A 15,368-nucleotide genomic window follows, 5' to 3' on the forward strand; every position below is an offset into this window, starting at 1 on the left:
AAATAAAAAACAAACATACATATATACTCAACAACAAAAGTTCCTGTGACAACAATATTTTAGTGTATATTTCAAACAAGTAAAGTTTGGTTTTCAATATTGTAGTACATGTATGGAATCAAGTCACAAAAACGCAACTGCAACAGAAAAGCATGTATGCAAAAGGTGATTTTTATGCAAGCCCAATGTATTTCACTACCCAAGAATGGGTATAAAAACATGTGCGTTAACGGGATTCCATATGCATTGTTTAGCTTCGTGCTGACAACAACCACTCAGAAAAACAACAAAATTACGCAATTATTCAACATTACGAAATGCCAGGCCTGTCCGAAAATGAGCATCTGCGAGCCATTGGTATGCTTGAAGCAGGATCGAGTCAACGTGATGTTGCAAGACAATTTAACGTCCACAGAAACACCAATCGGTATTTATGGCAACGTTGGCAACAGACGAATGCAGTCAGAGACCGTCCTCGGAGTGGCAGGCAACGCGCAACCAACAAGCATGAAATACTCACATCCCCCGCCAATATGACATGTCCGGTTGTGTGCAATGCATTAGCTCCTGTGAACTATACGTTCACCACTAGATCTATCTATGTGCCAAGTTTGGTGAAGAGATATGGTAAAGTTTTCAAGATCTGCTCCGGAAACGTGGACTACCGCCATTTTCAGTCTAAATCAAAGTCGTTGCCATGGAAACTCAAAATTTTATTTTTTTTAATCCGAAACTATCAAAAGGCACCAGTTCACCACTAGACCTATCTATGTGCCAAGTTTGGTGAAGACATATGGTACGGTTTTCAAGATCTGCTCCGGAAACGAAATGGGACGGACGGCCGGACGGCACCCATTCCTATATCCCCCTTCCACTTCGTGGCGGGGATAATAATCGACAAGATTACAAAACTACAAGAAAAATCCCTGGCCTTCGACGAATATCTTCACAAACCGTACGTCGTCACCTCAGATGTGCAGGGATTGTCGCCAGAAGACCCGCCAGACGTCCCATTTTGACAGGAAACCACCGTGAAGCACGTCTACAGTGGTGCAGACAGTGTCTACGCAGTGGGGACAAGTTCTATTCACTGACGAGTCTCGTTTTCACCTCAGCCACAGCGATGGACGGATTCGAGTGTACCGACGTCGAAGTGAACGTTACGTCAATCGTTTCATGGAAGACGATCGGTTCTGGGGCGGCAGCGTTATGGTATGGGGTGGGATTACTGCAAGACAGAGGACCCGTTTGATAGTGGTAGAGGGAAATCTCAATGGACAGCGCTACCGCGACAAGATCGGCCCTGTTCTACCGTTTTTGCGTCGTCATGGCCCAGGCATTACCTTTCAACATGACAATGCCTGGCCTAATATTGCTCGACTTGTTCAGGATTCTCTTCAACAAAACAACATGACTGTCATCCCCTAGCCGGCTCCAGGAACTTCGAAACATGCTCCAGCAGATATGGACAGATATCCCACCGGACTCTGTGCGACGCCTGTTCCATTCCATGAGACGAAGATGTGTTGCATCACAACCAGAGGTGGACTCACACGTTCTTGATTTGTAAACTGACATTTTGGCATGTTCATGTTTTTTATGAAATCACGCATTTTGTGAAGTCAGTATGGCAAATTAAACCATTCGGACACTTACAGGAGTCTTTCATCTGTTCAAACTGAAATTGTTTCAGATTTTGTAAAAAAAACATAACTTTGCATTAAATCTTATTCAATGTCACAGGAACTTTTGTTGTTCAGTATATTACTACTAGCTCTTATTAGGTCTGTTATTAAGTTTACATCAATCTAATAACACATGCTTTTGTTTGTTTGTTTGTTGTTTAAGGTCGCACTCAGCAATATTCCAGGCATATGACAGCGACTGTAAATAATCGAGTCTGGACCAGAAAAATCCAGTGATTGACATGAGCATCGATCTATGCAAGTGGGATACGATAACATGCATCAACCAAGTCAGCGAGCCTGACCACCCGATCCCATTTGTCTTCTCTTACAACTAGCAAAGTCGCTCATTAAAGCAAGCATAGGTTGCTGAAGACCAATTCTAACCAAGATCTTCATGGGTCTAGCACATGCATGGGGTTGGGAAAGACATATACTCAATCAATTTAAGTGCTTTGTTTGCCCAAGGGACGCAACTCTACACGGCAAATTGCGGCGCCTCAGACGACTGGAACACCCTAAAGGAGGAAGAAAGTAACTTTGGCTAAATCCAAACATGGGTATGGTGCCAGCAAACCAAGTATCATTATCAGGGGTAGTCTTGGATTTTGAGCCCTAAAGGACCCTCCACCGGAATTGTTGCACACTTCCATCAATAAGAGTGAGTGAGTGAGTGTGTGAGTGAGTGAGTGAGTATGGTTTTACGCCGCTTTTAGCAATATTCCAGCAATATCACGGCGGGGGACACCAGAAATGGGCTTCACACATTGTACCCATGTCAGGAATCGAACCCGGGTCTTCAGCATGACGAGCGAACGCTTTAACCAATAGGCTACCCGACCGCCCCTCCATCAATAAGAAGTTATGTTACTTCATGTCATATTTTCACACAAACCACGTTATGATTTAGAACGTATGAATCTTCACAAAAATCACCACCCTTTCAAAATTCCATATATAGTTTCTATCAATGAAGAAGAGCAAGAAAATGTAGAAGAAAGTTTATTCAGCAGATCCTCTCTAGTAATGAACATCTAACAAACAATGTGTGATAAATTGAAGTGGAAAAAAATATTGCAGTAGTTGACACAACCAAATACAAGTAACAACCAATTGCAAACCAGGTTGGGAAAGAACTGAATCTATTTCTCCAGAGATTCAACTCTACATTGGGCTGCCATCTGCACAAAACAGAATACATGACACAGGCATCAGTAGCCTAGCTACATCATCGGATGAATGGTGACCCTAGGATTGTCCTTTCAAACACCTTAGCAAGGTAAAGGATTATTATCACTGAATCATATTTTGGAGTTTTAATCCAGCTCTTTCATGCCAATGTATCAGTGGACTAAAGCTTCAGGTAAACAAAGGATGAACTGTTCAAAACATAATATAAGGGCATCACAAACAATTCCTCAAATCATATTGCAAGTTTTCAAGCAAATTATATCTCTGTTTGGGAAGCTAAAACTAATTGTGCGTTTTGTTCTCTTTGAGAGAAAAAGATAATAATATCAAATCCATTCCACCGATACTACTATATTTTATATGTGAGTAAATTTATAGTTTGAATACTTTAATTAATAGAAGCAGCATGAAGCTTAGCGACCAATCATTCAAGATTTTCTGCAAATATTTATTTTGTTCAATAATATCCCAGCTCCCAAAGTGGTCAGTCCCTTAACACAAAATATCAGCACCAAATTGCACTCAACGAGCGCTGTTCACCTTTGTCAAGCCATAAGAAGCCAAGTGGTTTGAGTTTCACTTAAGCCCATGAGAAATCATTCTTTTTTTTTTATTAAATCATTTCCCTATGTGTCCAATAATTTAGTTTTTTTTGTGTTCCAGAGAGTTGGTGTAATTAAGAAAATGTTTCTTCTGTAAATAAACATGTTAATCCACAAACAAATTGCAGTCACCATTGCTTGTGTGGCTGTATGGCAACGACTGCCCATGTGTGGCTGTGTCACCTTCCTGATGCAAGGACTACCAACACAACACATGGTTACACAGCTCTGTATGGAAAGAAAACAAAACATCGAGACACATTAACATGCAGCTATGTACACTTCATTCTCTATCATCATAATACTTTAGATATTTGTATGTGGGTTGTATTGTGAACGTAAAATATATAAAAAAGGAAATTAAATTGATTTGATGCAAGTTTAAAGGGTTATATAACCTGCATATGATTTCTATCATACACACTGATAATTGTAGTGACAATATTCTGGGATCTAAACACTGACTAATAAGGGACTAATATTTCACCTTGGTGTAAGATATAGGGTACATCAAATGGTTAAAACTGACCTCTGATAACAGTTCTTATTGTCTTTTGTAAAAATCTATCATTGCCTTATCAACATAAACTGAATGTTCTTTGAAAACTTATTTTGCCACTGTTATAGCTTCAGGAAAATACATAAGCTGACCTTTTCATTTGTCAATGTCAGAAAGTTGACAAACAACTTGGTATCTTTTGTGGATAATGTAGAAATAAATGACAACCATTACTCCTTAAAAAATCTAGCTATCTGATTGGTCAGTCACCGTCTTGTTCAGAACAATATACCATGGCTGGCCGGTCTGTACAGATATCCCAATGACATAATGTTACGTCCCTTGCTTGTGACAGTTGACCCTGTTTGTGCTTCGAGTCACCATGCCGAAAGTCTGAGGCTAAGATAGATTTAATTATCACACACAAAGATTTTACCGAAAGAAAGTCTTGTAACTCATGAATTCAAAATGATAAATGTTATATGTCACAATCACTAGCGTGAAGGACAGGAGTTTTACAAGCCAAACAATCGTGTACAGCCCTCAACCTATGGTTTTGTGGCGTGCAAGCCGAGTCAGCTCGTAAAGTCCTGTACACCCACAAGTGACACATGCACGACATAACACATGGTCTGTACATACATAGTTAAACATGCCAACATTCAAACCAAGGCTTTCATTGAGCAAATCCTTCTGAAACCATCGTAAGTTGTTCTAGAAAACTACAACTTACAATTCCGCCATATGTAGCAGTGACTTTTGATTCTCTCATCTGAGTTGTAACAAACAAGACTCCAGTAATCAGTTGTGACCATAGCAACAAAAGTCTGCCCTAAACAACAGTAACAGGAAGTCATAGACTATCAACCAACAGTAAACAATTGTCTCTCTTGTGCCCTAAGCTTGTCACCAAACATAACATTAACTAGAAAGTAGGAACTCATGGTAACACAATGATATCTTTAGAAACAGTTGTGACATTATTGTAAGAGTGGTGGTGGTAACGATGTTGACACACGCTTCCTCCAGTACAGCCGTGTTCTACACTGTCACTCCATGCTTCAACTGGCCTGAGGCTGCAATTTCATAAACATCAAATCCTAGTGCTTGCTAAAATCTGATGCCTTGAGCTGTGTCCAACCAGACACTTGCAGTCAGCATGTCATGCTGGGGACATAGGTTTTCTTAAAAATGTAAAAAAACACAAAATTCTCTATCTCTTGAATTCGGTTCTATCTTTTTTTGTTTGCAGTTACCAAAAAAAATGAGAACAAAAATTGTTAAAAACATTAAGTAATATCATGATAGATTTCCACAAAAAGTGGATGTTTGCAAACTGCATTCTATGTGTATGACAAGAGCCTTTGCATAATAATGAGGAACACTGCACCCCTCGTAATGAGCTGTCAAAAACGTGGTTCACTTCTTGTGAAGTCTTGGTTGGAGCAGGTAGAGGACAAGACATGAAACTGAATGTTTGATTAAGGTTACAAGACACTTACTTACAGCTTGTGTTTCCATAAACAGTAGGTAATGTTCAAATACAGCATTCAAAATCATTGTATGCACGTTCTATACAAAAGAAAATATGATCTACATGTTCATCCACATAAAAACTCCTCATCTTTTAAGTGGATGCTGGACAAGTAAGTTACACTACATCAGGTCATAGGGCAACATAGAAATACAAGGGTAATTAGCTGGAAAGATTTTGTTACCACTACCCATGCCTAGTATAGATCAATGATTGTTAATCGTTATGCAATGATACAGGACGTATCATGATACCTGACCACAAGCTGCTTTGTACCTGGAAACTACAAGCCCTACACCCTGAACAAGTACCTTGCAAACAATGGCATAATCCATCAAACTGTGTGTCAACTAAAATAGAATTTAGGTTATCAGATGGTCTATATTTCGAAAGAATAACAGTAGGCCACAATAAATATTTTTTGATTAGATATATTTTTTTTTAAACCAATTGTTTAGATCATCCGTACACTAATTGTGGATGGATTTATTCACATGATTGTTGGTAAGACCAAATATGGTAAAGTCAACGAAGATGAGAACCGTTATTTCTTTGTCTGTAGGAACTTGGGGAGTTTTGGAAGTGATGCGGACTGGGGTGAAAGTCTAACCATTTTTATTCATTATGGATTTTGCTAGCGCCCCTCATGGTTTATTCTCCCTGCAGTGTTTTATTGTACAATAAACAACTTCCACTCGTCATTAATTTATTTATGAGATATCCATTTTACTAACAGAGGGGTTAAGTTTGGTATTTCCTTTCCTGCATATTCTCACGTCGATCGTCTGTACCTTTTTTCCTTATACCGATTGTCATATCTCTCCCATTGTTCGTTTTTCATTGTTCTTGGATTTATCCCGTAGCTATCTTAAAAATGCAGACAATACAAAGGTGTGTGAAAAGGTTGCTAGCTAGCTGTTTCACAAATATTTATCATTACATTTCACCATAAGCACAACCTTGCATCGTCAGCTGAGTCAGGTATCATGATACATCACTGAGTCATTCCAAGCTAGTAAACAGTAACACAAATAACTGCATAATAAACAGATGTAGCACTATATAAAGGTCCCCTTAAGACACATGTCAGGATGAATTGGTGTTGACACAGGGGAAACCACTCCTGAACCCTATCACAGACATTGAAGTAGTCATAAACCATCTCCACCACACTGCGACATCGTCAGTTCAAAATACTGAGCCAAATAACTGTAGCTCACCTGGATCTTTCATGGTTGGAGACCAGCCTTACCACTTCCTCATAGATACATGGCTTATAAAAAACAGCGAACAAGTTCTAAGTAACTGAACCAAAAGATGACTAAAAGAGAATCAAAAGCAGAAACATGTTTGATTCAGTGTTTGATGATTATTAGAATAGCTAAATAATACATTGATTTTTTCTTCATGTACAGCATACTCTAGCCCGAACCTAATCCTGAGCTTAATCATAAGAAGCTTCAGGGTAGGTTAAAATGGACGTGGGGTGACAGATAACAGACATGACATTACATCACTTTAACCATACCCTTTGGGTCAGGACAGCTAAAAAGGTCAGGACACATCACCAACCACTGAACTTTCCTGACATTATTGACAAGTGGACTGGTTGTGCCTGCTCACAACTGCGTACTGAGGTAAGTGGTTGGAGTTGAGAGTTTCTTTCAATTAAACAATGATTGGAGTTACTGCCCTTTACCTACAACTCTATTTAAATAACGTCATTACTACCTTGACATGGTTGTCATTGAATGAGATAATCACAGCTTAATTTAATGACAGATTATCACTGTGTTAAGTTGACATATTTGTGATGATTTCTATCGTTTATGGCAATGTTACTTTTCAAAACATGAGTGCTAAAGGGGGGTAACTCTATGACAACAATGTACAATATTTTCCCTTATGAACAATATGAACATCAGTCTTGTATATCAGGGTGTGTGTTTGCAAGATAGACCAGAGATGCTGTCATGGACTGACACATAGTTTAGAAAGTTTGTGGTACAGTCTTCGGACCAAGTGACGAAGAGGTTTTGAAACTTTCCCAACAACTGAAGTCACAACCTCCCGAGACTAGAGCGCATTGACGGGTCTTCCTTGTACACAATATTTAGGTAAATCCTGAAGTATTAAATACTCATATCAAAGTGTACCCATATTACATAACTCATTACCATCTTATTGGCATACATTGGATTAATGATTGGAAATCAAAATAAGGAGTTCATTACTAATCTTGCAACTTCAGAGTAAAGTTATTTCGTATCAGTCGGTGAGCACTGTTTTAGAATGTTGTTAGCAATGTTCCAGGCAATATCATGGCAGGGGAACCAGAAACGAGCTTCACACATTGTATCCAAGTGGGGAATAGAACCCAGGCCTTCACAAGCAAACGTATAAACCACTACGCTACGCCCCTGTCTCATGTCCTCTTGAAGACAGTTGGCCATGTGACAGGACATGACATCATCCTCTGGTCAATGTGCGAACAACAAACCCAGGTGGACTACGATTACAGGTGGTTCAGGTGAAGAATATCTCTATCAGGAAATATTCAATATAAACAACATTTGGATACATAATCACAAAGTACTGATGACTATACAGCTGACTACGTTACATCGGAGTATATCAGAGATCAACATGGATCAACAACGGGGTGGTAAGGAATGCTTATACGCAACTACATGTACGTCATCATAAAACAACCAGGCGCCATCGATCAAACACATCCTGCAGACTGTGTAGAAATTTACCTGATACATGTTAACTTATCTTCACCTTCACTTAGCTGTGGTAACCCTACTTCTGTCAATGACAAGTCAATATGAAAATCATTTATAAAGCGCAGCACAGAGATCAGGTTACCACAGATATGCTATTAGATTGATGCATGTTCAACATACACAAAATCAATACAAAGAATAAATATGGAAGAGAATTTATGGATGACAACTTCTTTATTATGAGGAACACACATTTCGGAGTACATGCTTACTCCTTCATCGGGTGAATACGTGAATACGTGAATAAACGTTGTGTTCCTTATAATAAAGTGTATCACTTCTAAATGGCTTTCAGACTTGAAAGAATAAATAGTTGAACTTGACTATAACCATATCTAAATCACTGAAAAAGCAAATAATTACCTTGGACTACAGAGAGTATAAATATTGGGCATTAGGTTATGTAATGTGTATATCACTTTGTTTAAATTAACAAGAAAATGACAAAACAGTGAACACACAAAATGCAGATTCCTCCTCCCTCGAAGCAAACAGTGAAGTGACATTTCTCCACAAAAAGCAGCAAGCATCATTTGAGCCATGAAAAAACAAAATCAGTATAAAAGAATATAAAGTGATGAGACATGAGGTTGAAACAATGATTTGTTGGACCACTAATCATCTAAAATATAACATCAGTACTGGTCTACACTGATCCAATTGAACACGGATTTCAGTAGGAAAATAAATCTCTGTCATTGGTTTCAGACTGGAGCAATCATGAATCATAAACATTAAACTGCATCCCTTGGCTCTGTCGAAAGCACCACTGTAAGAGCTTCCAAATATCTTCATCATGACATTCAACAGAATTACAACATGTTTAAAGACAGTTTTTATAAATCCAACAAAATGTATATATATTTCTAACAGGGTAATGACAATTTTTACAATTTAAATGAAGTAATATCAATGAAAAATCACATCCCTTTGTCTTGAAATCACAAGTGACTTGAGCTTTCAATCATAGCCATCAATAAGGCTGAAAAAATAGGTTTGGTTCCCAGGCAAATCCACATCTGTAAAATTGCTCTTGTAAAAAAGCATTCTAATCTGACAATGCGTGACAACTGCATGGGTAGATACCTTGTTCACACTTCAAAAAACAGTCTTTCTTCTGCATCAAGCTTTCATTTCCTGAGAACCAATGGTTGAATTTTTTTAGCCAAACATTCCACAAATGTACAAAACTCATAAATCAATGATGATTTCTTTTATACAAGTAGAAATGTGGGGTGATCTTAAGAAATGAGTACTTAAATATTTTCCCAAATGACTTGGTAAAAAGACACAATCAGGATATGTGCTAAGACACAAGTAATGGTTTTGTTTTCTTCCTTAACTCAAGACACAGAAGTGTCTGACATATGCATATTTGAACTAAATAAATAAAATAATATGTATATCGTGTATATATAGATGTATGTATACAGATGTACACAATGGAAGGATGAAACGTGTTGGGGGTGGGGGACAGGATACCCAAACATGGCCGACATTCTCAGCTGACGATAATCCTATGTATAAAACTTTGTTTCAATTGATGATTAAAATTGGTTTATTAACACAACAATCCTATGTATAAAACTTTGATTGATAAATTTACTAAATTAAAACTTATTCTTTGAGAGAAAAACATTTTCTCTATGCAATATTAAATACTTTTTAGTCTGATATCTTAAAAAAATATACCAACTGCAGAAAACAGAGGATGACTAAATGATTGAGAATAGAGCAAAACACACAAAATTAGCATCATGATTAAAAATGCTCGGATTAAGATTTGATTAAAAATATTAAAAATATCTAAAATGTAAAAATATCAAATCTTCTCTCACAGCTAACCTGGATAAGAAGAACCTATGGCAGTAGCACTGCAGAAAAATTATCTGTACTCATTAAGCGAGTAGCGTTTGGTTGCCACGGTGATGGCGTGAATCGCGTGAGTTCTGAGCTCTGTGTCTGGGTAGTAGTTCATGTCCCCCGGCTTCATGTCATCCCCATTTCGCCCTCTGGGCCTGGATGTCGTTGCGTAAGTTTTGAGCAAAACAAATTGCAAATATCTGAAACAGAAAAAGGACCAAGTGAATGAAGAGTGCCTTATTAACGAGAACATGTACCTTAATCACAAAACTAACCTTTTGTTTCCTTTTAACATTTATTCTATGATGTTTGTTATTAAGGAAGAGAATATATGGATGTCAACTTCTTTATTATGATGAACACAACGTTTCGGAGTATATGCTTACTCCTTCATCAGGTGAATGAATACCATGAGGCAGAGAGCATATATATGTACAGGTAAGAACAACAAAATTAACAAGCATGAAATACTCACATCCCCCGCCAATATGACATGTCGGATGTGTGCAATGCATTAGCTCCTGTGAACTATGTTCACTGGGCCTTTTTGTAAAGAAATATACTACGTTTTTCAAGATCTGCTCCAGAAACGAGGACTACCACCATTTTCAGTCTAAATCAAAGTCGTTGCCATGGAAACTCGAAAAAGAACTTTAAAAAAAAATCCAAAACTATCCAAAGGCACCAGTTCACCACTAGATCTATCTATGTGCCAAGTTTGGTGAAGAAATATGGTACGGTTTTCAAGATCTGCTCCGGAAACGAGGACTACCGCCATTTTCAGTCTAAATCAAAGTCGTTGCCATGGAAACTCGAAAAATAACTTTTAAAAAAAATCCCAAACTATCCAAAGGCACCAGTTCACCACTAGACCTATCTATGTGCAAAATAGGGTGAAAAAGGACTACTGCCATTTTCAGTCTAAATCAAAGCCATTGCCATGAAAACTCAAAAATTATTGTTTTTAAAAATCCCAAACTATCAAAAGGCACCAGTTACCACTAGATCTATCTATGTGCCAAGTTTGGTGAAGAAATATGGTACGGTTTTCAAGATCTGCTCCGGAAACGAGGACTACTGCCATTTTCAGTATAAAACAAAGTCATTGCCATGGAAACTCGAAAAATAATTTTTTTTAAAAATCCCATACTATCAAAAGGCACCAGTTCACCACTAGATCTATCTATGTGCCAAGTTTGGTGAAGAAATATGGTACAGTTTTCAAGATCTGCTCCGGAAACGAAATGTGACGGATGGAAGGATGGACGGACGGAAGGACGGCCTGACGGCACCCATTCCTATATCCCCCTTCCACTTCGTGGCGGGGGATAATAAGATAACAAAAGGTGGAAAATAACAAAGAGTACAAGCTAACAAAGGAGGCCAACAGATGATTGGCGCTGATAGGTGATTAGCAATAGACAATGGAAGCCAACACTTTAGTTCTCCTAGCTAAGTAATTGGTAAAGGACACTGGGCGGGGTAATTAGCACTGATAGGTGAAAGAATGGACATAGCAAGGGGGCAAATTGAAGCCAGCTAGGCTCAACACAAGACTCAAAGAACATCGGACCTCTGCTAACAAACACGACCTGAAATCCGCTATTTCCGAACACATCCTGAAGAAGAACAAGTATTTGTCACAGAAGTGACGAAATGTCCCCCGCCTGTATATACACCAAAATACCAAATATGAAGACAATCCTGCGATTAGTTCTTGAGATATCGCGGCAACACCGTTTTCAAACTCCAAAAGCAGATTTGCCTGCTGTGACCTTGAAAATAGGGTCAAGGTCACCAAAACCAACTGGTGTCTGCGGTGTCTGTATATACACCATAGTTCCAAATATTAAGACAATCCTGCGATTAGTTCTTGAGATATCGCGGCAACACCGTTTTCCAACTCCAAAAGCAGATTTACCTGCTGTGACCTTGAAAATGGGGTCAAGGTCACCAAAACCGACTGGTGTCTGCGAAGTCTGTATATACACCATAGTTCCAAATATGAAAACAATCCAGTGTTTAGTTCTTGAGATATCGCGGCAACTCTGTTTTCCAACTCCAAAAGCAGATTTGCCTGCTGTGACCTTGAAAATGGGGTCAAGGTCACCAAAACCGACTGGTGTATGCGGTGTCTGTATATACACCATAGTTCCAAACATGAAGACAATCCTGCGATTAGTTCTTGAGATATCGCGGCAACACCGTTTTCCAACTCCAAAAGCAGATTTGCCTGCTGTGACCTTGAAAATGGGGTCAAGGTCACCAAAACCGACTGGTGTCTGCGGTGTCTGTATATACACCATAGTTCCAAACATGAAGACAATCCTGCGATTAGTTCTTGAGATATCGCGGCAACACCGTTTTCCAACTCCAAAAGCAGATTTACCTGCTGTGACCTTGAAAATGGGGTCAAGGTCACCAAAACCGACTGGTGTCTGCGAAGTCTGTATATACACCATAGTTCCAAACATGAAGACAATCCTGCGATTAGTTCTTGAGATATCGCGGCAACACCGTTTTCAAACTCCAAAAGCAGATTTGCCTGCTGTGACCTTGAAAATGGGCTCAAGGTCACCAAAACCGACTGGTGTCTGCGGAGTCCGTATATACACCCTAGTACCAAATAGGAAGACAATCCAGACATTAGTTCTTGAGATATCGCGGCAACACCGTTTTCCAACTCCAAAAGCAGATTTGCCTGCTGTGACCTTGAAAATGGGGTCAAGGTCACCAAAACCGACTGGTGTCTGCGGAGTCTGTATATACACCATAGTTCCAAATATGAAGACAATCCAGTGTTTAGTTCTTGAGATATCGCGGCAACAAACAGGTGGGACGTACGGACGGACGTACGGACAGTCGTGAATACTATATCCCCCGCTTCGCGCTTTCGCGCGGCGGGGGACAATAACCATTACATCATGTGGGAAGCCACCAAAGTCCTGTCTACATGAAGCCATTGACATCAGGAGACACCAGCCAGCCATGAACCGTGACCAGGGAACCTGTCTGCCTAGTGCTTGGGACTTATTGCTTTAATCTTTGTCGGGGCTAATTGCCTAGCTGGCTTTATTCAATTTGCCCCTTGCTATGTCCATTCTTTCAGAAGTTGACATCCATATATTCTCTTCCTTATGTGTACATCACTTCTAAATGCCTTTCAAAGACATGTTTATTATTATCAATCTCGACAAGATGTGTTTGGATGCTATTTGCATTTGCTGATTGACATTATGGTAAATACGTTCACATTCTTAACATATTACCCAAACGCTGCAATGCTATGGCCAATTCACCAGACAATAAAAAAACAACACTACTGTGCACATCAATGTGTATTAACTGAAGTCCTGCAGCCTAGCTTTTCCTATCTCTCAGTTAGTCTATTTTGAAAACAGATCCCAGTTGTTTTCTGTGGCCTATGATATTGTGGCAAGTTCTCAAACTGAAATATCTTGTCTCCACACAAAGTATGAAGTTTTTTTAACATCTTTGTATACATTTATCAGTCTATTACACTATGTATCTACCTTTGGTAACCAATAAGAGAGCTATGTTACAGCAACCGTGTGTCGATCTGTGAGACAATTTACATCGGGTTACCTGAAGGAGGCTACACAGACAGTGACTGATTGTGTGTGTCTGTCTGTGAGACAATCTACATGTGGTTACCTGAAGGAGGGCGACGCTGACAGCAACTGATTGTTGTGTCTGTCTGTGAGACAATCTACATCGAGTTACCTGAAGGAGGGCGACGCTGACAGTGACTGATTGTGTGTGTCTGTGAGACAATCTACATCTGGTTACCTGAAGGAGAGCTACGCTGACAGCGACTCATTGTGTGTGTCTGCAGGTGAGACAATCTACATGTGGTTACCTGAAGGAGGGCGACGCTGACATTTACTGATTGTGTGTGTCTGTGAGACAATCTACATGTGGTTACCTGAAGGAGGGCGACGCTGACAGCAACTGATTGTGTGCGTCTGTCTGTGAGACAATCTACATGTGGTAACCTGAAGGAGGGCTACGCTGACAGCGACTGATTGTGTGTGTCTGTGTGTGAGACAATCTACATGGGGTTACCTGAAGGAGGGCTACGCTGACAGCGACTGATTGTGTGTGTCTGTGTGTCTGTGAGACAATCTACATGGGGTTACCTGAAGGAGGGCTACGCTGACAGCTACTGATTGTGTGTGTCTGTGTGTGAGACAATCTACATGGGGTTACCTGAAGGAGGGCTACGCTGACAGCTACTGATTGTGTGTGTCTGTGTGTCTGTGAGACAATCTACATCTGGTTACCTGAAGGAGGGCGACGCTGACAGCTACTGATTGTGTGTGTCTGTGTGTGAGACAATCTACATGGGGTTACCTGAAGGAGGGCTACGCTGACAGCTACTGATTGTGTGTGTCTGTGTGTCTGTGAGACAATCTACATCTGGTTACCTGAAGGAGGGCTACGCTGACAGCGACTGATTGTGTGTGTCTGTGTGTGAGACAATCTACATGGGGTTACCTGAAGGAGGGCTACGCTGACAGCTACTGATTGTGTGTGTCTGTGTGTGTCTGTGTGTGAGACAATCTACATCTGGTTACCTGAAGGAGGGCTACGCTGACGGCTACTGATTGTGTGTGTCTGTGTGTGTCTGTGTGTGAGACAATCTACATCTGGTTACCTGAAGGAGGGCTACGCTGACAGCGACTGATTGTGTGTGTCTGTGTGTCTGTGAGACAATCTACATGGGGTTACCTGAAGGAGGGCTACGCTGACAGCGACTGATTGTGTGTGTCTGTGTGTGAGACAATCTACATGGGGTTACCTGAAGGAGGGCTACGGTGACACCGTTTGATTGTGTGTGCGTGTATGTCTGTGTGTCTGTGAGACAATCTACATCACGTTACCTGAAGGAGGGCGACGCTGACACCGTTTGATTGTGTGTGCGTGTATGTCTGTGTGTCTGTGAGACAATCTACATCACGTTACCTGAAGGAGGGCGACGCTGACAGCGACTGCTGCTACTGGGATGAGGTTTGCCTCCAGCCACTTCTCCCCTGAAGGAAGACACCCTGTGGTGTAGATCTTGGTGCTGCGGTCAATATCCTGTACAGACAGGTCCAGTGTTAGTAATCAGAACATGGTTGCGTCAAGATTTACTACCAGGGATAAACACCATTACTAGTCTGTAAGTCAGAGAATAGTGAA

The 15,368-nt window shown here is 40.1% G+C and overlaps 1 protein-coding gene across 1 annotated transcript in view; it reads right to left on the reverse strand.

The window, feature by feature from the left end:
• Window positions 1–2,671: 2,671 nt before the first annotated feature.
• The window catches only part of LOC124142341 (tetraspanin-5-like), a 37,553-nt gene continuing 24,856 nt past the window's right edge, over window positions 2,672–15,368 (reverse strand). The window contains exons 7-8 of the mRNA XM_046510760.2: window positions 15,150–15,266; window positions 2,672–10,363 (exon numbers count right to left, since the gene is read on the reverse strand). Coding sequence (XP_046366716.1) covers window positions 10,295–10,363; window positions 15,150–15,266 — 186 coding nt within the window. The 3' untranslated portion in view covers window positions 2,672–10,294. The remainder of the gene's footprint in view (window positions 10,364–15,149; window positions 15,267–15,368) is intronic.

Source organism: Haliotis rufescens, unplaced genomic scaffold (genome assembly GCF_023055435.1).
Source record: "Haliotis rufescens isolate VD_foot unplaced genomic scaffold, xgHalRufe1.0.p SCAF_11, whole genome shotgun sequence".
Classification (NCBI taxonomy): domain Eukaryota; kingdom Metazoa; phylum Mollusca; class Gastropoda; order Lepetellida; family Haliotidae; genus Haliotis; species Haliotis rufescens.